Source organism: Leptomonas pyrrhocoris, assembly GCF_001293395.1.
Source record: "Leptomonas pyrrhocoris isolate H10 chromosome Unknown, whole genome shotgun sequence".
Lineage (NCBI taxonomy): Eukaryota > Euglenozoa > Kinetoplastea > Trypanosomatida > Trypanosomatidae > Leptomonas > Leptomonas pyrrhocoris.
In genome coordinates, this window is record NW_015438358.1 from 519,589 (window position 1) to 542,042 (window position 22,454).

The 22,454-nt window shown below is 55.0% G+C and overlaps 7 protein-coding genes across 9 annotated transcripts; all 7 read right to left on the minus strand.

The window, feature by feature from the left end:
- Positions 1–107: 107 nt before the first annotated feature.
- ABB37_01211 (hypothetical protein) lies at positions 108–2,099 on the minus strand (the record flags this gene model as incomplete). The annotated part of the gene is made up of 1 exon (XM_015797626.1): positions 108–2,099. The coding sequence occupies one exon, from the start codon at positions 2,097–2,099 to the stop codon at positions 108–110; it is 1,992 nt and encodes a 663-aa protein (XP_015663146.1).
- Positions 2,100–3,882: 1,783 nt separating this feature from the next.
- Positions 3,883–4,773, minus strand: ABB37_01212 (hypothetical protein; the record flags this gene model as incomplete). Its single annotated transcript, XM_015797627.1, has 1 exon — positions 3,883–4,773. One exon carries the CDS (start codon positions 4,771–4,773, stop codon positions 3,883–3,885), a length of 891 nt encoding a protein of 296 aa, XP_015663147.1.
- Positions 4,774–5,699: 926 nt separating this feature from the next.
- ABB37_01213 (hypothetical protein) lies at positions 5,700–8,082 on the minus strand (the record flags this gene model as incomplete). 3 transcript variants are annotated; one of them, XM_015797630.1, is made up of 1 exon in its annotated part: positions 5,700–8,082. In XM_015797630.1, the coding sequence occupies exon 1, from the start codon at positions 8,013–8,015 to the stop codon at positions 5,700–5,702; it is 2,316 nt and encodes a 771-aa protein (XP_015663150.1). In that variant the 5' UTR covers positions 8,016–8,082. The 3 variants fall into 3 exon arrangements, with proteins under 3 accessions (XP_015663150.1, XP_015663149.1, XP_015663148.1); XM_015797629.1 differs by having other exon boundaries at positions 5,700–8,073; XM_015797628.1 differs by having other exon boundaries at positions 5,700–8,061.
- A 1,769-nt stretch (positions 8,083–9,851) lies between these two features.
- ABB37_01214 (hypothetical protein) lies at positions 9,852–13,805 on the minus strand (the record flags this gene model as incomplete). Its single annotated transcript, XM_015797631.1, has 1 exon — positions 9,852–13,805. The coding sequence occupies one exon, from the start codon at positions 13,803–13,805 to the stop codon at positions 9,852–9,854; it is 3,954 nt and encodes a 1,317-aa protein (XP_015663151.1).
- Positions 13,806–15,429: 1,624 nt separating this feature from the next.
- ABB37_01215 (hypothetical protein) lies at positions 15,430–16,242 on the minus strand (the record flags this gene model as incomplete). Its single annotated transcript, XM_015797632.1, has 1 exon — positions 15,430–16,242. Exon 1 carries the CDS (start codon positions 16,174–16,176, stop codon positions 15,430–15,432), a length of 747 nt encoding a protein of 248 aa, XP_015663152.1. The 5' UTR covers positions 16,177–16,242.
- Positions 16,243–16,761: 519 nt separating this feature from the next.
- Positions 16,762–17,558, minus strand: ABB37_01216 (chromosomal passenger protein putative (CPC2); the record flags this gene model as incomplete). The annotated part of the gene is made up of 1 exon (XM_015797633.1): positions 16,762–17,558. Exon 1 carries the CDS (start codon positions 17,437–17,439, stop codon positions 16,762–16,764), a length of 678 nt encoding a protein of 225 aa, XP_015663153.1. The 5' UTR covers positions 17,440–17,558.
- A 706-nt stretch (positions 17,559–18,264) lies between these two features.
- On the minus strand, positions 18,265–21,777 carry ABB37_01217 (hypothetical protein; the record flags this gene model as incomplete). The annotated part of the gene is made up of 1 exon (XM_015797634.1): positions 18,265–21,777. Exon 1 carries the CDS (start codon positions 21,067–21,069, stop codon positions 18,265–18,267), a length of 2,805 nt encoding a protein of 934 aa, XP_015663154.1. The 5' UTR covers positions 21,070–21,777.
- Positions 21,778–22,454: the final 677 nt, after the last annotated feature.

A 22,454-nucleotide genomic window follows, 5' to 3' on the forward strand; every position in this document is an offset into this window, starting at 1 on the left:
TGTACGCACTGCAACTCTACCACAGTGTCACAGAATCTATGAAGAAGTAAAAATGGGGTGGGCATCTAAATAATAAATAATAGTAGTAACACGAACCACTAGGTCGCTCAACGACCCATAAAGTGGGTCACAGGTGGGGGTAGAGCGAATTCGGCGTTGCGGGAGCGGGCGGCCACCGTTGGACGCTGATACGACGGCATCTCCTTCTGCTCGTCCTCCATCGCATGAATTGATTGACGAAGCAGCTGCAGTTGGCGGTGCTCGTCGGCGGTCACGTACAGACGATGGCAGCGCGTAGGAGGCAGGCGGTACTCCTCCGTGTCACCCTCCGAGTCGATGAGCCGGCGCATGCGCAGCAGCGCAAAGAGCTCTGCACCGGTGACCGAGGCAAGGACGGTGGCCTCGACATTCAGCGAGATCGGCTTCGTCCGTGGCTCAGACGCAGAGGGACGAAGTGGCTGGGAGCCAGTGCTGCTGCGCTCACGGGGATGGGAAGGAGACGGAGCTGTGGAAGCTGACCGACGTAAGATGCGATAAACACCATCCGGTTGCTCAGACCTCGAGCCCGTCAAAGGCTTTCGCTTGTGTGTTGTGGGGCCACTCGGCGAACGCGATACCGTACGCAGACTTCTCGGAAGCCCTCTTGGTCCGTCGCGTCCAATGCGAGGATTCGCCACAAGTGGGGCCTCGCCTGAAGGTTTCTGCTGACGTGTGGCGCTAGTGGGATCGCTGAAGGCGCCTGGAGAGGTAGAGATCAACGGCTTCATACTGCGCTCCGTGAGTGCCACTTCGACGCCACGATGCTCAATGGGTTTGGGAAAACGTGCAGCAGATGCCACAGAACGCGAAGAAGCAGGCGACGGCACGTGCTCATCGTACGTGTACTCTCGAGGGTGCAGAGACCTCTCCGATTCGTCGCCGCTGGACACAGGGTCGTACAAGGTCTGCCGGAGCCGCACACCTGCATGTGTCTTTGATGACTGCGCACCCGATAGTTCCACTTCGATGGGTGTGCGGATGTGCGTGATGGGACGCTCGTGCCGGTACGAATGCGGAGAGCGAGCCGAGGACGGCGGCTCCAGCGTGGTGTCCCCTCGCTTTTCTGGTGACCGCAGCGGCGTCGCGGTTGCGGCGCGTGGCCCTGGCGGCGGCCGAGGCGGAGGGCTGCTGTCCCCCTCCTGATAGGAATTTTCTGTGTGCGGGTGAGCGGAGTCGCCAAGACTATCGTTTGTCGTCAGTCCAGATGCTTTGGAAGTCGGTTCCGCAGTAGTACGCAACGTTGTGGGCGGGGCGTTGGTGAGCTGGCGCATCTTCTGTCGTAAGCGCTCCTGTACCACCCGAAAGGCATCGAAGTGCACCTCGGACGTCGCCGCGGTGTTGAGTGCGGAGGACGAAACGGACGTAAAAGACGCGTCTGCGCTTGTCCTCGCCGGTACGTTGCCCTCAACGTATCGATGACCGTTTTGCGCGTCGCGGGGCGTTCTTTGGCCGCTGCTCGTCTCTTCAACCGCTACTCCCGTGGTGTCCGTGGCTGTCGCGGTGGTGCGTCGGGGAAGGGGAAACCTCTCTTGAAATTCGTACGTGCGAAGCCCAGCAAAGTCAGGTTGAGAGGCGGCAGGTGAGAAAAGTGCGTCTCCGGCCGCCACCGGGGCGGAAGCCTGGGAGTGTGCGGAGAAGGTAGAGGAAGTGTCGCGATGACGTGTCCCACTTGGCGCCGAGGCGTACTGACGAGCAAGCTGCAGCATCGCATCGACGCCTCTTATCTGCGGCGATCCTGCTGCCCTCTCTGCTGTTGTCGGGGCAAAGACGTTGGGAGAAGATGCATCTGCGTGCAAATTTTGTTTACTTGGTGCCACGTCTTTCGCTGAAAGCCTGACGGGTATGTTGACATCACGTTCCTTCAATGCGGCCTGTGGGGTTGAAAGATAGGGGGTCGTTGGTGCGCCGGTCATGGATGAGGAGGGTGGCGCATCGCGGTAGTAGCGGTGTGCCGTGCAGCGTCCCTGCGAACGCTCCTCGTCCTTCTTGTCCACAGCGGTAGACAGGTGGGAGAGTCGCGCACGCATCGCTGTCATGCGCTGCTCTAGCGCCTCGCTCATCGAGACGAACCGAAATCTCTATTTGTATAACAGTAGTACCGATAAGCGAAGAAAGCCAACGGAGTTACAGGTAATAATAATAATAACACATATATATGAAGCGGGCACAGAGAGAGGTTCAAACTGTGCCTCTTTTCGATTTTGCTGCGTGTCCCAGTTGTGCCCCTGTGGGGAACGCGATGACCACAAGTGCAGAGAGGGAGAGAAGGAGAGGGACAAAATCAAACGTAAAAGGGAAAGGGTGAAAGAATGCATTGCCATCAGCGGGGCCGAAAACTCGTTGACTGGTTCTGCACGTTCAGAAGACTGCACTCGCACGTGAAGGCAACGCGTGCTGCATTGGGAATAGTTGAATGCTCTCTTATTCCCTCTCCCCACCTGACCGTTTCTTCCGTCCGAACTAAAGTTCAGAGAGACGGCGTTTTTATCAGCTTCGCTTGGAGGATTTGCTGTCCCGACGTACGGAGAGGGTTCCACCTTCGTTTAGAATCCAAAAACAAGGTGGAGAGTGCACAGATAATGAAAGCGAAAAGAGGTAGAAGTCCAACGACGCGCGGTTACAGCTCTTGGCCTTCCGCGAACGCGGAGGGGAAAGGCGCGCGTGTATAGCGGCTCGTAGCATGGAAAAGAGAAGAGACGCACCAAACAGGAAACGAAAGAGGCGAGTAGATAAAAACCAGGAAAAGAATAGGAGACGAAAAAAAGCGTTGCATCTCGCGGCGGAAACGTACGGTGTGGATCACCTATTACAACAAAGGAGAAAGGACGTCAGCAGGAGAAACAGAGCAAAAGAGAAGATACTATTTCATCTGGTCAGCTTCAAAGGTAAAAACAAGAGCTTTGCTTTTTTTTTTTTAACGTTCGACACAGCCAAAAAAATGAGGACGAGAGAGGGAAGGGGAGAGAGGAGGATCACAGAATACTTCGGGCTCGTCGCACAGTCGGGCTCGCATGATCATGCAATCGGGGCTGTGAAGTTGAACGCACACAACAGAAACACCATAATAATAATAATAGTAATAGTAAACTGTCACACACGCCTTGACTCAGAACGCAACGCAGTGCAAACAAACAACTGCACGTGGTGCAAGAACGCAAAAGGCCTTCAGCTGGAATGCAAAGAAACACGAAAAAAAAAGGCGGGTGGCACTTCGTTCTTGCCCAATGCATTCTCAGTTTGCCTTCTTTCTTCTCACCGTTGCATCAGCAAGGCGTCAGAGTGTCAGTCCGTCACGCTCACACCAGACTCAAGCGAATAATAAATAACGTTGTAGCTACACATGTGCGATTTTGGTGCTCGGTTCCTACCGGTTCCCTTCATGAAATCTTAAAAGAGGTAGACCAAAGAGAAAAAAAAAACTGTGCTACGACGGGCTCCAATGAGACAGCAGGACGAATTCGTGAAACAGAAAATCGAATAGAGACGTTTACCCTCCGGACAGTAGACGATGGCAGAAAAGAAAAAAGTAAAGGAGAAAAGGTGTCCGTCAGATTATACAGTGTCGTCACTATCAATTAAAAAACAAAATGGATTATAACTTGCGTTTACTTAAGTTAAGTTTGTCCACTTTAAAACAACCATTAGAGGATGCGAACGGCAACAACACAAAAAGGAATGAGTGAGTTGCCTGCAGCTGTTTTTCCATTTTTCTCCAATTGCAGCTTTTTAAGAAAGAGAAAACATTCTCCCTCCTCTTCATCAAACAATAGCGTTTGCGAGAGTTTTACGCTGCGTTCGCTGAGTTAAGAAATCGGAGATTGCGCTGTCTCTGCTATTCCACAATCAGGAAACGCGCAGACGGCCTTCCTCACTGTCGTCGCTGCTGGAGAAATCCGATGTGCGAAGGTTGGCGCGAATCCGCTGGCACAACGCCCTCCATACCGGCACAAAGCGCTTCTCTAGGTCTGCGACGTTGATTACGGTCAGTCGATCGGTCATTTCACCTTCGTGGTGACGCTTCGTCTTCATGCCCCGCAAACGACGGGAGCGATAAATTTCGTTGATCAGCTTCGCGTCCCCCGTCAGAAAAATTGTATCCACGCCGTGCAGGGCCTCGATGACGCGGCGCATGACGCTGTCGGCGGCTTGACTCTGCCCACCGCAAGGCGTGAAGAAGGCTTGATTTCGCTCGACGAGAATCTGCCAGATCGACTTCTTTGTTGTCTCGTGCGGTGCTGCGGCGCGGCTCGGGAGCGGCTCGCACACCGTCTGCGCATTGGGCCACGCACGGTGGTGGCGCGTAAAACAAGATCCGAAGAACGCCCATACAAGCACGTTGTCCAGCAGTTCCGCATCGGTGTAGGGCGGGATGGACTTGAACTGATTAAAGCCGAAGTTGTCCAGATCCACGAGGACAATCACCGGTGACAGCTCCGGTTTGCTGCACAGCTCTGAGAAGCGGGACATCACACGGAGTGTTTCGCACTGGATGCAGTGGCACTCCTCTGACAGCCAGGCGTCACCGCTCATGAAGTAGGAGTCGTGGCGAGCGTCCGCGTCGTCGCAAGCACCGGCCACCACACTGAAGCCCTCGTCGCCGGGCTTGTGGAACTGTACAAAGCCGCCCCTTACGGGAGAAAACGTGATGTGCGGTGTGACCACGTCTGGCGGCGTGGAGAGCGTAGTACTTGCCTCCATTGCGGACATGTCGTCAAATTCTGCCTCTTCGAACATTGTGCTCGCACTGACAGGTAGGAGAACCAGTGAGTATTACAGACCACAACTATGAGCGGAGGTGGAACGCGGAAACGAACCTCGATCAAAGAGCTTACCTCTGCTTTGTATAAGAGGTGACACAAGACGAAGGGGAGACTGGACACAAAAACTAAGAAGATGAGCTCCCTCTCTCAGAAAACCAAATACCCAACCAAACAACAAAAGAAAAACCAGACACCACAAACGTACCTGTTCCAGTTGGATAAAATACAATAAAAAACAAATAAACGATGCAAATGAGGACGTTGTACTTCCTTCAAAGAGAAAAAACCAGATCCCGTTTTTTGTTGTTGGGGGAGGTAGAAGTGAGCACGTGAGTGGGGTGCGAAAGAGATGGTCAAGATACGACAAAGATACGAATTAGCTGCGACAGTGGGCGAGATGAACAACACACACATAGAAAAAAAAAAGAGGAAAAAAGAGAAAAGAGAAAAGAGAAAAGCAGGGGTTTCAGACGATGAGGAAAAAACAAAAAGGGAGGGTCTTTTTTGTGTGTCTCGTGCAGCATTCCTAAAGCGTCCTCTGGGGCGGACTCGGCGCTGGTAAAAAGCAGGGCGCCAGGCAGGATCGTATTGTGTGTCACACCGAGTCTTCGGGCCAGACTCACCAACACACACATGTGCGAAGGCACAGAGAGAGAGATAATTGTTTTTCACGCCACCGTTTGTGTAAAAAGTATTACTCAGAGAAATAGTCCTCGTTTTATCCGTTTTGTTTCTTCTTCTTGTTGTTGACTGCAGCGAGGTTAATACGTGTGTGATAGCATGGTTTCTTGAGTAGCAGTTCCGCGTGTGGGGGCGCGCTCTTTTGGGGGGCTCTGTGTCACGCATCGGACGGTGAAGCCCGTCGCACAAACCACACAGAATTGAAAAAAAAGTTTGAATCTACTCCGTGCGGGCCTTCTTCGCCCGCGGTGCTTTCTCCGCCTCGCAATCCTCCACCACCGGTGCCGTCGGGGGCGGTTTACGCTGCAACGCCTTTGCCTTCTCTTCGGTTTCTTCCCTACGGTGCGACTTGAAGACGTTGCGGCGTCCCCAGCAAATGTCATCGAGACCGCCGTTGGCGGGCGACGCGGAGCCAAACGCGCGCTTTGCCGCGGCGGCCTGGTAGCTGATGAAGCCCGGCACCACCTCTGTCGTGCTTACGACGTCCCCATCACTTGCCGCAGGAGTAAGACGAGAAGAAGGCGTGGGCAGGGAAACGAGACACGTGTATTCATCCCACACGGTGTTTAGCTCTGCCGGCTGCACATAGGCGCCGGCAACAGAGAGGAGTTTCTTGACCCACTCTACCAGCTTGTGGTACAATTCAGCGTCGGCGCTGCTCAGCTCAGCAGCCAACGTTACCGACCGCTGCAACTTGACGCGGATTCGCTGAACAGCGCGTACAGCAAGCGCGACAGCGGGCGCGAAGAGACATGCGCTAACCGCCGACGCAGCGCCCGTCGCCTTTTCTGTGAGTACTTCATTCCACGATGCGCACAGGTCTACTGCAACCTGCACCAGCGTCTCCAGACGATCCGTGGTGTTGTCCGGGCAGCCCAGCAGCTGCATGGTGTCGTACATAATCAGCTTCAGCTCGGCCTCCGCGCTCAGCGTCCACAGCTGCAGCACAGGCGTCTGCGTGTTGGAGTCCTCCCACGCCTCTGTCGTGTCCAGCAAGTCCCCCAAGAGGCCACGGCAAAAAGTTGCCACACCAACGCGGTGCATCCACTCATGCACGGCGTCGCGCGCTGCTGTCAGCCGCACCGTCCGCTTCTCCGGATTCGCGAACGCCGCGACGGAGGCGCGGTACAGCTGCAGGCAGTGTGCCACCGAGTAGAAGATGGAGCGCAGCTTGTCGATTTTGGCCCCCATTGCGGTCCTAAAGTGTTCTTGCGCATCCTTCGCAGTTTTTCTATGTGCATCCTCGTCCGACTCCACGGTGGCCAAGGCCCACATGAGGCAGAAAGAGTGCCGGTTCAGCACGAACGCCCACAAGTCGGAGTCGTCTGCCGCGTTGAACATGTCCGTGACCGACCAGCGATGCTGCGTGGCAATGTAGCGGGCAAACCACTGGTGTAAAAGAAACAGGTAGAACTGCGTTTGCGATCCGCTGAGGCCGACGGTATGGTGGCGAGAGGTGGACGAGGCGGACTGCGGCTGCCACTCCACAACACGAAGGGTCAGCAAACCAAGCGCGGGGAGACTCCCCTGACCGTGCGGGGCCTTACGAAGCTCCTTCATCAGCTCTTCCAGTAGCTCGTACGCTCGCTCATCGTAAAGCAGCTTGTCGCTCGGAGATTCAGATGGCTCGGGAGCCGGGGACGCTGGGGTGGAAAGATCCAAAAGGTGTTGATGTAGCGCCACGGCAGCCCGCATCCACGTCGACTGCAACGTTGCCTTCCCTACCGCTACTATCTCCTTTGCCTTTCGCTCCTCCACCTCACTCTCCTCATACTCCTGCAGCAACGCAGGTAAGCTCGCGGAGGGGATCTGCAAGTCACGCTTAAACGAGCGCCGCACGAGCGCTTCCACCGCACCTTCCGCCGACTCGTCCAGCTGGCGAAGAACATCCTCGTTCAGCCACTGACGCTCTACGGCACCGACAACGCCGTAGTCGCCAAACAGGTGTGACATATCGTCGGCAAGTTTTGCAAACGCGTGCAGCGGCGGCGCCAGAGCGCGCTCGAGCGACTCAACGGTGCACGTATCTCCTGCCGTGGTGTCGGCGGTAGAGCTGGAGCTCTGCAAAGCGGAGGCGGTATTGGTAACAGCGTGCGCCTGCTCCACCACAAATGCTAGCCGCGGCTTCACCACACGCGCACACCCCCAATACAATTGACAGAACAGACCCCAGTACTTCATGAGCAGTGCCTCGCGTAGTGCTTCGAGAGACGCCTGTGAGTCGCGGGAGGCCACTAGCACAGGGAACGATGAGGTGATGCCCGTTGCCCAGCGGTCCCAGGCGGATTGTGGCAGGGGCACGGTGCGTGCGCAGACGTCGTACACGTCATGGTAGTGCTGCAGTGCCTGTGTGCAGGCGGACACGGTGAGCTGCGATTGTGCCGCCACGTCGCGCCACTCCGCTTCTACGTCATCGAGGCGGTGACAGACGGCGCTGACGGAAAGTGTTTGCGTGCCTTTGCGAACCACGTCGTCGCAGCAGGCAAGAAAGGTCGCCACTTCTGTCGAGGCGGTTGCGTGCTGCAGAGCGGACATGTACGGGAGGGAACTCAATTACTTGTGTTGTTGTTGCTTTGTTTGCTTCAGAATCACCTTGATGTACTCGTCATGTGCACACAGATTCGTCGAAGAAAGAGAGAGGGACGGAGGAGGAGAAGCAGAGAGCGCACTACGCCGGAAAAGAGCCAATACGCTTCATCCATCACGAAATCCTCTTTGCGTTTCCCTTTTTCTTCTTTATGGTGAGAAACCAAGGCGATAACAGACCCCTCAGAGAAATAATAGTGAACCATCAGCCACCACAACCGCCGGGATAAAAGGGAAAATGCGACAGCTCCACCACCACCACCACGAATGAAACGAACCGTCTCTACTTGTTAAACACAGCTGTACTCCGATTTGGGTCATTTGAGGCCGTCAAGCCACCGAGGTCCGCAGGCGGTACGACCCCTTTGAGTGTTTATTTTTCTTTTTTGGAGAATTTGAAATTGGAGGCAAAAAAAAGTCTGCTATTGAATTCGCAATAACAATAACAAGGCTATGTAGAGCAAAGAGCGGACAGTCAAGCAAGAGCGAACGCACATAAGTGCTTTATTGTAATTACAACCGCACGCCACCGTTCTGGAAACAAGAAATGTCCTTTGTATAGTCTGTTTGTTTGTTTAACCTAATCGGGAGAATTAAAACAACAGAATCGCCGCTACGCGCGTCACATTATGGTCATAATAATAATACTAATAATAGTAGTACGAGAAAAGTACCTGTCTTGTTTGTCAAGAGACGTGTTTCCCTCAGACAGTCGTCGCGCCTCGCAGCAAGACAGTGCAGCAGGACTACTGACGTCCACGCTGCACATTTTGGGCATATTTTCTTCTTGTATCAAGTTTTTACCTGTCCACAAAGAAAACAAATCAGCGGCCCGATCTAACATACACACACACACATTATATGTATATTAGAAAAGCAGCACCCACTACTGTACAAGTTGGCTGCCTCTCGCGCAGACCACGAAGATGGTTGTGAGAGCGACAAAACAAGAAAGTAGGCAAAAAAATAATAAAAGAGGACAAACAAGATGCGAAAGCACCAAACACTGAAGGCTGAAAAGGCCATACAACAGAGAAGAGACGAAAACTAAGTCTGCCATGAGCAGAAACACTTTCATTCTTCCTTTTGCTTAGCTTTACCGCTCGCGTTAGACCCTGCAGTAGCGATTCGAGAAAGCGACGCCGTCCTGCACAACGAGTTCTCAAACAAACACCAACAAAAAAAACACGAGAGGACGGCAACTAAGATGTAAGAGTTTAATACCTTGATGAGCTTGAAAACCAGCAATAGAAAAGCGGAACAGAGAAAACTTTTTTTTTAAAGGAAATTCTACTGCTCTCTTTGAATTAACTTACTTCTTCAGCTGGTAAAGAGACAAACAAGGAAACAAAACTGTACGACAGACTCTAATAGCTGACGGAAACGTAAATAGGAAAACAGCAGCATCTGACACGTCGTCCGTCACCGCCGCAGCGCTTCGTTTTATACGCAGAAAAAAAAAAGGTGGCGTTACACGATCAGGACGGAAGAAAGATGCAGAAAACGTCAGCTGTAGTCTTGATAACTATATTTTGGGGGCTTTTTTATACTGAAGATGCGTAAAGACGCACTTCCTCACCACACACAACAGTAATAATACGGCTTGACGTAGCTCGGTATTATGATTACCATTACTGTCGCCTTCCGTTGAACTGAGGCCGTCCGTGAAAAGAGCAAAGAAAACTACATCCACAAAGATACCGGAGGCAAATCCCAGAAACACACAAGCAACTCGGTGTTACCGAGTGCAAGACACCCCAGGCAAACTCTCTTCGGTGGCAGGATTTAGCTTTTTGTCTTTTTGAAGAAGTCGATGTGGCGCGACTTCTCAAACTCGTAGATCTCAATCATCGGCGGCAGCAGCTGTGACAGCGTTTTGAGTAGCAGCTCGAAGACGATAATAATCGCATTGAATGCCTGGAGATCATCGCGACTCACCACCGCGTCCTTCGACGCGTGGAAGCTCATTGCCAGAATACGCTGCACGAGGTCCTCGTTGTCCTTGTTGAGCAGCACCGAAGGGTCCAGCTCGTGCATAAAAGCGTCCTCGACGGCCGAGGAGTTTAGGTAGACGTTCAGCAGTTCTTTATCTGGCGCCGACACCTGTTGGATGGCAGCGTAGAAGTTACGTTGTATGTTGCCCGTCACCTGATGCAGACTGCGACACGCCAGCTGCGACTTCCACATTAAGTGCAGCGGCTCCTCCATTGACCACGTGCGGTGGCGCTCCGTCGCGTCGATGATGCTCTGGAGAATCTGATGAATGAGGCGGCCGGCATCTAAGAGAAAGGGCCGTGTCAGCTCCAGCATATCGCGCAGCACCACACTCGGCGGCTGCTCACGTGGCCGGTGGAGGCGAGCCACTCCCCCCACCAGCGCTTCCTCCAGCGACGCGATTTCATTCAAGTTGAGTCGCAGGCGCGCGCACGCCGCCGCGGGGTACACGCCGCCACGGAGTGTCGGCTCCGTCGCTGACTTGCCCATCCACTCCGCGTACGCCTTCAACAGGAGCTGCTGTGACGAGACGGTGGCACGCGCCTTGGCGATGAGGAAGTCGACCTCTTTGCCGTCCATCGTGATCGGCGCACAGCCGATCGTCACGATGGTCTGCGCGAGGTCGTTCATGCTGATGAAGCATTTGGTGCGCGTGTTCCACAGCACCCGGATCGGGTCCACCGGAAAGATGAAGGTGCAGATGATGTAGTACGAAATGAAGGCGAACACGTTATCGGTGATGCGATTGAGCAGCAGAGTCGGGGTAGAGGCAAGTCGGAGGCCGGCAATGCACGTCACCAGTACATACTGCGCGCCAAAGCCGTAATTCGGATGCTGCGAAAAGCACATCGCGATGAAGCACCAGACCATGGACAGCAGCGTGAGCTCCGTGAGGTTGTGGGTTTTGTTGACGGTGATATAGGCCAGCGAGGCACCGATGCAGAGACCACAGATACGGTTCGTACCCATCGCAAGCGTCTCCGACGCGGTCTGCTGGGCCAGACGCAGGAGAATAGCCATGCCGAAGAAGTACACGTTGTTCTTGTCGTAGTTGAGCGTAAAGGCGCAGGCCACAGTGAAGGCACCGGCGTAGCGAAAGGAGTCCTTTAGAAGACGGACATCGTACGGACGGTCGAGCGTCAGTCGGTGCGGCAGCTCATCCCAGAAGTTGTTCCACAGATCCAGGAAGAAGAAGTTCAACGCGCGGCGCAGCATCGAGGGGTACTGTGCGGGATCAAAATTCTTCATTGCCTGCTCAAACCGCTGCAACTCCGTCGCAATGTCGATGAGGCTGAAGTGAAAGGCAAAGCACTGCAGGCACGCGTTCGTCTCCTCCACGGGTAGCTTGCGCAGGAAGAGCATCTCCATCCTTTCTTTCTCCATGAAGTCGGAAAAAATCATCGCGCTTTCCGCCATGGCGTCGAAGCTCACATTGGCGACAACGTCCTTCGCGGCAATATAGGCGCCGACCTGCGTCAACACCTTCATCACCTCCGCGGCCAGCTTCATCGCGGGGCCTTGCATGCGCTTTTCGAACTCCTTGATCTCATTCCGCACCTGGCTGCGGTGGACAGAGTGCGAGTTGGACAAGCGCTGCCCGGACGCGGCGGACATGGCGTAAATGTGCATCTTAATCCGCTGCAGCATCGCCAGTCGCTGACCACGCAGGGTGTTGTTCAGATTAAACTCCGTCGGTTCGTAGGAAGAGAAGTTCACGGCCACTCGCACGGTGGCTGTCAGTCCGCTGATCTTGTTGAACGGGATCTGCGAGAGCGCCATCTTCGCATCCATCCGCACCGGAGCCCAGAAGCTTTTCATGGCATTCCCCACACCGGCGCTGTACAGCTTGTGCAAGCTTTTAATGCCCTCATTCGCCTGTCGGTAGGTGAACGTCGGATACGGGAGAATAGTCGCCAGGAGCGCGAAGCAGCAGGCAACGATGAAGTTCCATGCGAAGCGACACGCAAAATCCACCTCGTCCCCGCCAGGGGAGTGCTCCATCTGCATGATGATAAGCGTGTACACCATCATGAGGCGCTTCGCCGCCACCTGGCCCAACAAGGACACGGAGAAAGTGGTGAAGAAGACGCAGCACCACCAACCGCCTGGGCTGTTCACCACACCGACGGCGTTCAGCACGACACCCCACGTCATGAAGAACAGCATACCCTGGAGGGCAAGCGCAATCATGAACATCATCGCACCGAGGCTAGGCCGCACAAAGAGACCCGCAATGATCGGCACCAGCGCGCCGGCCACAAAATAATCCCTCGTCTTTGGGTGCTCCACCAGTAGGAAGGTAGGAAAGACCGCAAAGGCGGTGACCCGAAAGCCGAAAAGGATGTTGCGCGAGAACGCCTCCGACTTCAGGCTCTCCCACGCCGCCTTGAAACTAACGGTGTCGTCATCTAAGTTTTCCCGCGATACGCAGCGCAGCGCCTCGTGCATCGGCTGACGCATGTAGTTGTCTTGCGCTTTCTCCTCGTCAAAAGCAAAGTCTGCGATGGGCATGCCGCCCCAGCCGTCACCACCGCCAGTTGGGAACGTCGTGCTAGACTGCTTTTCGCCAAAGGGGGAGATGCGGCCGCCGCTGGATACCTCCCCACCGCCGTCCGGCAGTACGCCATCCCCACGCATCATCGGCGTTGCGACTAAGCTGGGGGCGTTGCGGTTGCGCTGGATGGCGAAAGAGCGCTTCAGCGTCTCGACAAACTTCTCCGCCTCGCGCACGTCCAACGGGCGTGTCATCGATTTGTTCGCCACAAACTCGCCGGGCTCATTCCCCGCCGTCGAGCCGAGGAAGCTGCTTTTCGATGCCGTGGAGTGTGCCTCGCGTGTCGGCCTTCTCGCACTCGCTCTCCCTCCAGCCACATCCTCGTCTTCGCCGGAGGACGCCGACGACGACCTGTCGGCATCTGAAGCACCGACAAAAAAGGTGAAGTTGTTGATTGGATTGTTCGCGTCGCTTTCAGAGTCCTCGACAGTGTCCCCGCGCAAGTACGCCTTCACAATGTTGTCTCGCCCCTCAGAGGAGACTCGATCTCCTTGACTCACTGAGGGAACCGCAGCGGCTGCGAGTAAACTCATGTTGCGCTCGCTCTCCGGGATGCGGCTATCGTCCTGGCGAAGGGGACTGCTGAATGACGTGAGGGGCAACGCGGCAGCTGTGGCAAACGGGTAAAAAGACCGGTTCGGCAACGGGTGATCTGCGACTGGCTTGTAGCGCTTGCCCTCCGTTGCGATGACGCTGTGTTGCCGCTTCGGGCGAACAGCCGGAAAGGCGTCGAGTGAGGTAGTGGGGGAGGTCCGGTACGCCGGCGAAGGCAGCAGGTTGAGAGGCACCGAGTCGTCGCTCTCGTAGCCGGTGGGGCTGTGACTGCGCAGACCCGCACCGGGGCGCTGCCGATCACCACGAAACCGCGTCATGGGTGAGACCCGACCCACGGTCGGGGTGCCAATCACCGTTATGGGGGTTGTGACGCTTTGCGCGCCTTCGCGATGTGCATCACGCAGCTGTTGGAACACGCCGCGTGGGGAGAGAACTTCCATCGACGGCACCCTGGTCTGCGATAGCGAGGCGGCTGCCGAGGACCCGGTGTGCGGAGGTGACAGCGGCCCGCTCATGTCGTCGTCGTCGTTGCGGCTGCCGTCGCCACCTGCGACTGCATTTACCGGTGGGACATGGTGCTGCGACGGAACGGAGGAAGAGGGTTTCAACGGCAGAGTGGGTTTGTTTGAATCCATCTGGTGTGTAGTAGTAGAAGAAAAAGGCCTGAAACGTGCAGGGGGAAATGAAATTAGGAATCGCAGCAATATCAATAAATTAAGAAGGAAGAGAGGGTAACTACGAACTTGCAAACAGCCTCTGGAAAATTGGCATACACGTAAAAGACAGAGGAGGACGTGCTCTAGTCGTAGAAGACCACGAAAAACCGAGAGGCGTGAATGCGTGTGAGAGGGAAAAGACAAGACGATTTGAAGCTGCGTGAGCAAGAGACCGTTCTGCGAAAACGGCCGCCTCCGCTGTCGTTACGCTATCAATTCCACGCCAAAGCAGGGGGAAAACAAGAACTGGCAAGACAAATAATTGGGCTGCGTCGTAGTGAACAGGGGGGGGGGGGATTCTGTTAGAAACCAAACAAAAGACTTAAGTAGATTGGTGAATCGTTCGAAGATAAGGCACCACCAAACTCAAAAGAAACACTTTCAAGTAAGAGAACAACAATAGTAATTATATGCACCGTGTAGACAGCAACTACACACAGAAAGAAACTCAGTCGGCTTTCACGTTGGCAGGATGTAACTGCTCTTCTATTTTTCTTTTCTTTTGAGTAACGGGCGTTACTTACGATTGGCGAATTACGCTAGCAAATATATATATATATATATATTAACAACTAAACAAAAGAGAAACAGCAAGAGAGGAAAAAGGAGAAGAAGAAACAAATATATGTATAGAAGATCGTGAAGGAAGGGCAATGCTGCGCTTAATGAATCAGCACGCACGCACTCACAACACAAAGGAGAGGGGCTGTGGGGACAAGACAATAAACGATAAAACAAAAAAAGAGGTGTGCCGGAAAGGAGAAGTGAAGAGAGGAGGACCAATTCACATTGAGCGTAGTCCGCAGACTAACGTTAATGACATCTTCATGTACTGTCGAAACTTTCGCTTCAATGCAAGTCGTTCGATTGCAGCACTTCCAGGCTTCTCTGTCCTGCGCTGTGAACAGCACGGAATGTTGGAGACCTTTCCCTTTCCCACAAACCGCATCGCGGCAAAAACAACCTAAAAGAGCATTGTTGAGCTGTTTAGGGCAGCTACGGTGTAGCGTACCACATACAAAGCACCGCTTATTCTTACTACGGTTTTCACTGTGGCGGTAGCACACCAGCTACATGAAAAAACACACAAAACACACAGGGTTTTTTTGTTGGTGTTGCTTCCTCTATGAGGGACTGTATCGCAAATACAATTCAGAATTTTGGAGGGCGCTTTTTGTGAGGCAAGCGGCGACATCGAAAAGAGAACGATCCGGTGGCGCACGCGCAAAAGCCTCGTCTTAAATGGGAAAAAAGGGGTTTGTGGTGTAGAGTGATTCTTATGGCCGCTCAAAGAAAAAGAAAAGAGAAAAGCTTCACTCAATGCAGGGACACTGTGTTGAGGAACACACGAATAACGCCTCTCATTTGACTTCTTCGTCTCCACTGGTTTCTCTACGACCACAGCAAAACGCCTTCTATGCTTCTATGAGAGTGAGTTTTGTATGTGTTGGAGGGTGCGATGAAGAACGAGAAGGTGAGCGCTTCTTTCGACTATTCAGATAGCGCTCTATCGCACACACTATGAAACGCGCAGCGGTTTACCTTAACGCTTGCACGCCATCTTCGAAAAGAAGTCCGACAGCTTCATCTGCGTCTTCGCCGGCTGCGTCGGAGTGTTGTCTGCCGAGCTCGCGAGAGCACGCTGTACCGGTGGGTGGGGTGATGGCGAAGCCGCAGGTGAGGCGACGGCTACGTGTGTCTCGTCAACACGTTTCTGCGCGGCGAGGAGGGAGTCCTCCGACGAGGCGACGGAAACCGGACGCTGTGAAGGCGACGATAGCGACGTGGGCGAGTTGGCGCCAGAGACGACCTTGGGGTGAGTACTGCTGCTCACGTTGCTGCGCATATCGCTGTTAAACGGCGAAGCCGGTAGACGTGTTCTCTGTGCGGCCGGCGTACCGTCGGCTGCGGTGATACCCTCGTCACTGGCCACCGCCGTCCGCGACGCCTGGCTCGTCGTCGCCGCCCTTCCTCCTACGACAGCAGCCTTCGGCATGCCGAACAGGAGTGCCTCCATCTTCGCCATCCCATCTCCACCCTTACGGGCAATGGTGACTGCAGCGGCCTCCGTCGCGCTCCGCGAGGGCGTAGAGACGGCGCGTGTGGTTGCTGAAGGCGACGTGGTGGTATGACCAACGCCGCTCTTCACTGCTACGGGTGCTGTTGCACTGGCAGACGGCCTGCCCGGTGATGTGTTGCCGTCGTCATCGCAGTCGATCGTGTGCACGTCCGGCTTGACGCATTTTGCCGGCGGCGTAAACACCTCATCGTCGTCGAGGAGAAGCGACATCGGCTTGATATCGAGAACAAACAAACAAACAGAAAACAGCTGGTAGTTGAGCCGCTTATCGCGTGCTTTGTCACGACAGGAAAATGAACGTCGCGAAACGAAGAGCAAAGAGACGGAATAGAGGGGGAGGGGAGGGGAGAGAAAGATAAATCACTACCCTGGGCTTGTTTCCACCAAGCACCGTAGCTCGTTGTGCTTTGCTTCCATTGCGCACTGCGTGGCGAAACTCCGAGAGTTAGCGGTGCCGGTCCCTTCTCGGCGCACCCTTTCATCGGGGCAACAGCGCAAATGTGAACGCCTTGTTGAACCCCTCCCATGCCTGTACGCTCGATTCTTACCAGCACAGCAAAAAGGGAAAAAAGCAAGAGTAAGTGAGTGAAGTATTTTAACATCAGGAGCACAGAAACAAAATAAAGAAGAAGATCTAAGAGAAGAAATCTAACAAAAGGCCAAACAGAAATGAAGTGAATAAAGGTATAGAAGAGCACTTCTATTTTTTCTGTTCTTAAAAAGAACACTGTACAACTAGTTATAGCAAAAGGCCGTCTGATGGGTCCTTGCCAGTCGTGGAGTTTTTCTTTCCGGTTAGGCTGGTGTCAGCGTTTCTGAAGGCGACGCTCCGCTGGGTGCAAAGCCCTTAAACTCCGGTGGAGTGCTAAACAAGAAGCTCTCCTTGTTTACCTTGCGCACCTCCGAGTCCACCACGCCGGTCGACGCGCCACCTGCCATGCCACCAACACCACCACCACCGGCAACAGCACCAGCGCGCAGGTTCTGCGTCTGCTGCGACGACGGCGTGGACTGCACCGCAGCAGACAGCGCCAGCCGATTCGACTCGATTGCCTGCTGCTGTGCGAGCTGCCTGCCCGTTTCCACCATGGACGCCGTCCACTTCGCCTCCGCATCGGGCGAAGAAAACGACTGCGACACCCTCACCGCGTTCTCGTTGGCCCTGCCGTCGTCGACGCGGTGAAACTCAAACCCCGTCGTGAGGCGCAGAGGATCGACGTTGACGCTGTACAGGTGCCTCGCGCTTTTGTTGAGCTTCGCAAAGATGCGCTGGATCTCCTCCTTGTAGTGTGCAATGAACTCGTCGGACTTATCGGGCTGCAGCGCAAACTCGGACAGCTCTGGTGACACAAAGTACTTCTTCTGCAGTGTGTGGTGAATGCGGCTGAGGTGGTGACGTAGCTGGGCTGCCTCGCGAGGGAGGACGCGAATGTCCTTGAACGGGTCGACGTCGTTGCGATAGGTTGGCATCATCTCGACGGAAGTGGTTCGCAATGAAAAAAAAAACGATGAGGGGCTATTGTGTTTAGCGAGGACTCAGGGCAAGGGTTGCCAGCCCGGCTTTGCGCTGTACGCCTAAGACACAGCGGGACTGTGGCCAGAGATAGGCGATGAAAAGGAAGAACAACACAATGTAGATGAAGAAAAGTAGAGAGGACAAAGTGGGCTTTCCATTGCATCCGGTAAGAGGAGCTACGAAAAACACACCCTACGTGATCCTTCACACCCACCCAACTGCTCGAAACCAGTGGCAGAGAATATCACGGCAGTGCCTCTACGCGGTACGCGGAGCCCTCAAGCGGTTCGAGGCGCCGACTCCAAAGGTCGCCCGCAAGGGTGGAAGGTTCTAGTCGCGAAACACTTTAGCCTTCGACAGCACAACTAACCTCTTTTTTGACCTCTCTACGGCAGAATGATAACGACCTCATCACGTGCACAGCGACGAAAAGCAAGGCGATTGGCAACAAAGGAACAAGAGAAAGGGAGCGAAAAACAAAATGCCACTATGAAACGCACCACCGCGATGGCCGAGGCAGAGAGCAAACGGCATCAACGACAACGTCGACAATAAAAGGGAAACATCACGGGGTGGAGTGTCAAGACACACATCCACAGCCAGGCAAGGGTCGTCAGCGATGCCAGCACAGACACACATGAGAAACGGGTAGGGAGAGTCAAACTCGAAACATACATGAACGACCAAAAGAGACAGAAAAGAACACCGGTAAGTATTACTATACGAAACCCCGAGGGGCAGCGCAACCTCAACGTCACGCTCTTCGAGAAATGACACTGCCTTTAGAACTCACTTCTACGCTCAAACACGTACACCAACCGACCGTTCTTGTACGTGTAGCCAAACCTCTCACCGCCTGGAGCGATGGCAATCGTGAGCACCTTGTTGGTAAACGGCTCCGGGATCGCCTCCTCCGCGATCCCCATCGCACCATCCTCGTCCTCGTTCGTGCTCTGTGGCATATGGGTCTGATGCGGAGCGGCCAACGTCTGTGCCCAGGCCTCCGCCAAGGTCTTCTCCAGCTCCGGCACCGTCACCACACCGCCGGCGGCTACGTCGCCCGGCTCCGCAAACGGATCAGCGCGGTAGTGCACGAGCGAGTCCGAGAGCGGCAGCGAGGTGTACAAGGGCTGCCACACCGCCACCGCACCGTCGTACAGACCCGTCACGACCGTTCCAGAGACGTCGTCCACGGCAACCGGGAAGCGGTCAAAGATGGAGTCGTTCTCGTACAGGGAGTCGAGGTACTTGGAGACGTAGTTCATCACGGGCATCATCGCACACGGCTGATCGGGCTTGCGCAAATCCCACAGCTTTAAACTCAAGTAGTCGCGGGTGACCACGTGATCGGGTCCAAGGAAGGACGCGTCCGAGATGCTGCACAAGATCTCGTCGTACGCGGGACAGCTCAGCGGGTTCTGCTGCGGTGTCAGCTCGGACCGGATGGCGTACTTGCGCTTCTGCCGCGAAGGTGGGTCACGCAGATCGCCAATGTTCAGCACGCCCGAGCTGCGCGTCAGCAGAAAAAGAGAACTGTGCGTGGGGTGAAAGGAAGAGGCGGTCACCAGCTCCTCGACCTCGTCCAGCGCACCAGACGGCGGTCGCAGATCTGCAATGCAGGTGGCTTTGGTGGTGTCCTCGGTCTCAAAGTGCCACCAGAACACCTGCAGGTCCTCTACACTCATGAAGGTCTCGCCGTCCGCCGACACGCTGAGGGCCTGGATGCTGTTCGTGACGGGACCGAACTCTTTAATGGGCAGGATTGCCGGCTGCGGTGGCAGTCGAGCGAAGTAGCGCGACCCGGCAAACGTCTTGCCAATCACCTCCTCCATACCGGGAAACGCGTTGAAGGGACTGAAGCCCTCGCGGCGCACGTGAAACAGCTTAATCACGCGCTCGTTGGCGGTGAGGTAGCTGATCATGCTCGGCGAGCACCGTGGACGGACAAAAGTGAGACACTTCACGTACGGCTCCACCGCCACCGAGGTAAGGGCGTTGATGGACTTCACAAAGGCTTTGTGCGAGTGCCGTCGCAGCACCTCGCGTCCGCGCATGTCGCGCATAATGTTCTCCGTCGCCGCGGAGTCCATACTGTTGCTGTCGCCGCCGGGGTGCGGGCTCGCCGTCGTCGCCGTCCCGTCATCGCTGCTGCGCCGCCACGAGCCGCGAGTGTTGAAGAGCTGCACCCCCGGCAGCGCCGACCCCTCCGACGCACCGTACGTTGGTCGCATCTGCATCACCGACTTACTGCGCCGTATCGGGGCGTTGTAGCTGTCTGCGGTGCTGACCTCGAAGTACTCAATATGGCCGCTGTAGTCCCCGAGGCAGACGCCCAGCACCGGCGCCCCGCTCATCGGGTCCATCAGCGATGTCATGGCCACCACACTGACCGACTGCAGCGCGCTCTCCTCGTTGCCGCCGGCACCGTGGGTGGTAGCGCGGGACGACTCGCCCAGCATTTCGCCCGACGAGTTCAGGAAATTCGAGTCATCGTAGGCGGCGTTGAAGGCGGCCTCGTCAAAGGTCGGGCTGGGGCTGCTGCTGCTGCCGGTCAGACTGTTGCTGCTGTTTGGCACCATCGCAGGCGGGACTATGCCCGGCGGCGACCGAGAACCGACAAAGGAAGCGGGGGAGGAGGAGGTCACTCCACCGCCGAGGCCGTCGGAGGAGCCCCCCTCGCCCTCGATGCGGATCGCAGGAGATGGAGTTCCCGTTTCGTTGCCGGCGTTTAAATGGCTACCCAGACGCGGCTGCGGGGACGGCTCTTTGCCCTGGAGACTCATCGCAGACGGCATGGACTCACTCATGGCCTTCTCGCCTCGCTCGGTGGCGTTGTCTTCCACGTCCACCTCCTCCACCGCATTCGGGTCCTCTAGTGGGTAGTGCAGCTTCTGGTAGAACTGGAAAGTCGTGGTAGCGCGTGAGACGGTGCCGTAGAGCCGCTGCTCCACGTTCTGAATGTGCTCGCGGACCGACTGAGGGGCCCTGACACCGCCGCCGTAGCTCTCGCCGAAGAGACCACCACTCAGACCGGCACCACCCCGTGCAGCGCGATTCCCACTCGAGGCTGAAATGAACATCGTGCTCGGCTTCGTCTTCTGCGGCGTTCGCTTCGGTGACGGAATTGTCGGTCCTTCCTTGCCCCCGCCACCACCACCGCCACCAACACCGCCGCGGTCGGGCGCCTCACTGCCAGCGCGAGAGCTGCGCGCGGACCGTTCATCTCCCATGTCGTACCCGGAGGCGGCGAGGCGGTCCGGCGCTTCGCTCCCCGCACGAGAGCTTCGATACGAGGCGTAGGCCTCTCGCCGGGACCCGCCGGTGGGGCTGGCCGCCATCGGCTCCCGTTGCGGTGCCTCGCTGCCGGCACGTGAGCTGCGGTACGACGCCCTCTGCACGTCGGAAAAGGTGGGGCTGCCGAGGTTATTGTTGTTGCCGCTGGGTGACATGGGGCCTGGCTCGGAGCGCGCCTCACTGGTGGCGCGAGAGCTGCGCAGCGACTGCAGCTGAGCCTGCTCCACGCTGGGCATCTCCGGTGATGGGGAGAGCTTCGGGTGGTCCTTCTCGACCGGTTTTCGTGGCTCCATCGTGAGCAGCGAATCGTATTTTCAACGCAGACGGTATTTAATATATATATATATATATATGTAGGCTGTGTTTGTAATTGCTGGCGAACGTTCGGTGCAGCTGAGAAGCGTTCCGCAGAATATATCCTGCCGTTGGCGCGTGTGATGCACTCTTCTTCCAGCACTACTTATTATTATATAAATATGTTCTCTAGCTCTCCGATGTAAAGGTAAAAAAAAAAGGAGATAAGCACACGAGAACGGTGCACAATGAAGAAAACACAGGTGAACCGTACAATTTATTTGCTATTTGTTTGTTTGTATTTCTCCTTCGCCCACAGTTGAGCACTGCGAGACAGTCGAGACGTACGCCAACGCTTTTGAGAAAAATAAATAAATAAAGGACGGTGAAACGGTTGAAGGCAACATACACACACGTAGAGAACCAACAAAAAAAACCGGTACAAGATAGAGAACAAACAAATTTTGGGGCGTCACCACCGCGCCGTCGACAATCTGCGATAGAAATAGATATACGTGCGCGAAGTGAATAAACAAATAACAGAAGGTAATGGAAGAAGGAAAAAGTGGCCACTGAGAAGGACGCGGTTCCACAGTTGACGTTTGCTATTTCCTTTTTATTTTTAGTTGTCTCTCGCTTTTCCCGTGATCCACGTTGTTCTAGTCAATGATGAACAGAGGTGAGAATTTGTGCGTGAATAAACCGACTGTGAAATACATTCGCAACGTGAATGCCGATCGACGCAAAAACTAGAAGAGGAGAGGGAAAAGAACGAGAAGAAGCAAGTGCGTTCACACACACACACACACACATACAAGCAGCGTAGAGATGCGTCCAATACCCAAATCAAGATAATTGGCGGAGATAAAACGCATCGAGAAGTACGCTGGTAGTTGCTGTGGAGTGCACGTGAACGCTGTACACATTTCGGCAGCTGCCGGCGGCAGCATTAACGGTCCCCTTCTTCTATCTGCACACTGGGAAGCCAACCAGCATTTGGCCTCGAATGAAATCGCCATGAAAGAGAAGGGAAAGTAAGCGCCACAAAACTACCAACAGAATAGATCGTACGCGGCAGCACGAAGCGGCATGACCCCGGTGCAACAGATAGACAAGAGCCAAAGAGACCTCTTGTCGCCCTTCGAAAAGAGAGTGAAAATGAGATTCGTCATCAAGTGACTGGTTCTACCATCAAAAGTAGAGAAGAAGGAGCACAAGCTTCTGACATTTTTAATGCTGCTTGCGCAATGAGTCAATCTAATTTATGAATAAATCTATGCGTCATCACAGAAGCTTCCCGCTCCCGAAAGTCGTGTTGGCTTACCGAGGGAGATGTGTGCGCGATTGCCCTGAGTGGTTCTTCCCACTCCCATCGTACTCTCCC